Source organism: Trachymyrmex cornetzi, unplaced genomic scaffold (assembly GCF_001594075.2).
Source record: "Trachymyrmex cornetzi isolate Tcor2-1 unplaced genomic scaffold, Tcor1.1 C3996334, whole genome shotgun sequence".
Classification (NCBI taxonomy): domain Eukaryota; kingdom Metazoa; phylum Arthropoda; class Insecta; order Hymenoptera; family Formicidae; genus Trachymyrmex; species Trachymyrmex cornetzi.
The window spans coordinates 1-2,944 of record NW_017295503.1 but is presented as its reverse complement, the minus strand read 5'-3'; the positions used below and the strand labels follow the sequence as shown (position 1 = coordinate 2,944).

Here is a 2,944-nt window from a genome sequence, read left to right as displayed (position 1 = left end):
CGGGAATTGACAAAACCTAGCGAGTTAATAAAAACTGACTACAGTGGTGTAACTCTTATTATAGAGTTTCTCATCATAAAATCATTGAACTTTTTCTAAATTAATTCACTAATGTTTAAGACTTTATAGAAAAATAAATTAGCGTTAAGAGAGAAAAATTTTTATTTTAAAAAAGTTAATAAATTAAAGTTTAAAAGAAACTAAATTAAGTTAAAAATTAATGCATTTAAAATTAACTAAATTAAGTTAAATGTTATTCACTTTTTAACTTTTTTTTTAACTTTTAACGTTTCAACTAATTACTACCCAACCCTGAAAATGTGTTAAAGCAGATCGCGACGAGGCAGACGAGACAGACGAGGCAGATAGATCACATAAGAGAAAACAAAGTCTAAGGTTTACGACACGATAAAAATAGCTACAGACAGAAATCGCTGGAGACAATTCATTCCCGCGTTATTCCATAAAATGATCTTCAAGTATGAAGAGTCGACTAGAGACAGAGAGATACTATAGTTATTTACACAAACATTTCAGGGATGTCCAGGATACGTTGTTAATATTTCTCATTTTCAAGCAGTGCGTGACATCGCTTCTAGAAGGACACAATAAAATTCAATTATTCGTATTTAAAAAACCATATCGAATAGGATAAAAAGCACAGTGCGTTGAAATTTCTCAACGCAAAATTTTCATCCTTTTTTCGATAAAAAACAATGAGTTTTTGAATGTAAGTTCCCCATAATTGAGCTCCAAAATGAAAATTAATAATAAATATCATTTTTTACTAAATAAGTTCTAAATCGCGTCCTGCTTAATTAATGTTACACCCTGGAACGACACACATACTAACAATATATTAACAACATTCACACAACGTACTGTAGATGTACTAAAAACGTTCATTGGATAAAATGCAACATTGTACGTTCAAACTTCATGTATCAGACGTCTTCAAGATAATTTAGGTACGTCCTTGAGACGTTCATACATATTGACCAGTACGTCCTAAAGACACCTTTCGAACATCCATTTGTTGTGTTGGATGTCGAATCCGAGATCACTCACAACGTTGAGCTTAAGATCATTTCCAAACTCGTTCTTGCGCGAATAAAGCGGAGCGTTGTGACCAGTGATTGACTCCCAAGCGCCATGAAGATCGTACGTCATAACGTTGATAAAATCTAGATATTTGGACATTTCCATGATATTGTAGGACAAAGAGGCGGAATTCTCGGCAGCAGCAACGGCAGCACTGAGAATTAGTCCATGTTTATCGAATTGAGATCTGAGTTCCTTCAGCAGGCTTATATAGTTTTGCATATCCTCCGGTTTCCCACCACGCTGGTTCGGGTATTCCCAATCGATATCGAAACCATCGAAATTGTATTTCTTCACAAACTCGACGATATTCTTGACGAATTTCGAACGAAGAGTCGGGTTGGCTACGACAGAAGAGAATTTAGCGGATCCCTCGTTCCATCCACCGATAGCAATAAGCGTTTTAGTTGTGGGGCTCTGTTCGCGAAGCTTGTTGAATTTTCCAAAGGCGTCCTGGCCCCAATTATCGGGAAGCTCTTGCCACGAGTCTAAAACTCGAATATCGCCTTCATCACCGATGCCAACAAAGCCATAGATCAGATGGGTGCAAAGATTTGGGTGAATGAGAGAAATATCAAATTTGCCTCCAGAAGGTCGATAAACAGCCCAACTACCGAAGTAGCATACAATCTTCTCTGAAAGTGTTCAGAAAAATATTACTATAATTAACATGTCACATATTACTACAATTAACATGCTAAAAATATTACTACATTTAATATTTATTCTTTTTTAATCATTTAATTTTCTAAAAAATAATCATTTAATTTTCTTTTTAATTTATTTCTATAATCGAGTATAGAGTGTCCCAAAAAAAGTGTATGTCCTTTTACTGACAGATTTTGTGAAACATTTTGAGACGAAAACTTTTATATGAAGTATCAAGGCTACAACGCTTTTCAAATTATAAACAATTATAACAAATTATAACAATTCAAGTTAGCTAATTGCATTCAAATTCTCTTATTTTATTATAAAATCTTCAAACTAGATTACATCTACACTGTCAAATCTATAGTGTCAAATTTAATCTAATGTAAGTCGCCACTGCTCCTACTAAATATATCGTTATTTTATACTAAAACGATAAATTTGACACTATATCGTGCCAATTTGATACTATATATATAGTATCATATTGCCACTGTATAGTATGACTAAAAATAATTACATACGTCTATTAAGCTAACACAACCACTTCAGCACAATCGAATAAAACCTACACAGAAATTTAGTGCTTTTTGTTGCTAATTTGTTGCTCAGTTCCCGATTTTGTTGCTCCACCTCCGACCCTTGAAAACCACCCTTAGCAACTCCGCGTCAGCACACCTCCCAAGTGTAAATTATTGAGATATCTCAGTTGATTTCGTGTCTTCGATTTTGTTGCTCGCGATCAGAGAACCGTAATTAACCCAGCAATAAAATCGGAGATACGAAATCAATCGAGACGTCTCAATAATTTATACTTTAGAAGTATTGTGTTGATGCGGGGTTGCTAAGAGTGGTTTACAAGGGTCGAGGGTGGAGCAACAAAATCGGGAACTGAGCAACAAATTAGCAACAAATTAGCACAAAAAGACTAAGGTCATTGGAGGGAAGACGCCACACTTAAGCCTTTATTCTTGAATAACTTCTTAATGTTTGAATTAACGAACGAAAAAAATATTATTTATATTCTAGCAATCTTTCTTTATTTATACAAATCAATAAATTAAACTTTGATGTTCCGTATTATTAAAAAAAATTGATATGTTATACCCTGCAAATTGGCATCTTCCCCCTATATATTGTGACGTGACATTTTGTCCGTCACTGTGCGGACTTGTCGACGGCGGACTCGCGC

At 34.5% G+C, this 2,944-nt stretch overlaps 1 protein-coding gene across 1 annotated transcript; it reads right to left on the bottom strand.

Annotated features, from left to right (window-relative positions):
- Window positions 1–1,008: 1,008 nt before the first annotated feature.
- LOC108770375 (probable chitinase 2) lies at window positions 1,009–1,736 on the bottom strand (the record flags this gene model as incomplete). The annotated part of the gene is made up of 1 exon (XM_018521939.1): window positions 1,009–1,736. A coding segment is annotated over one exon (728 nt), but the record flags the coding sequence as incomplete, so codon positions are not given.
- Window positions 1,737–2,944: the final 1,208 nt, after the last annotated feature.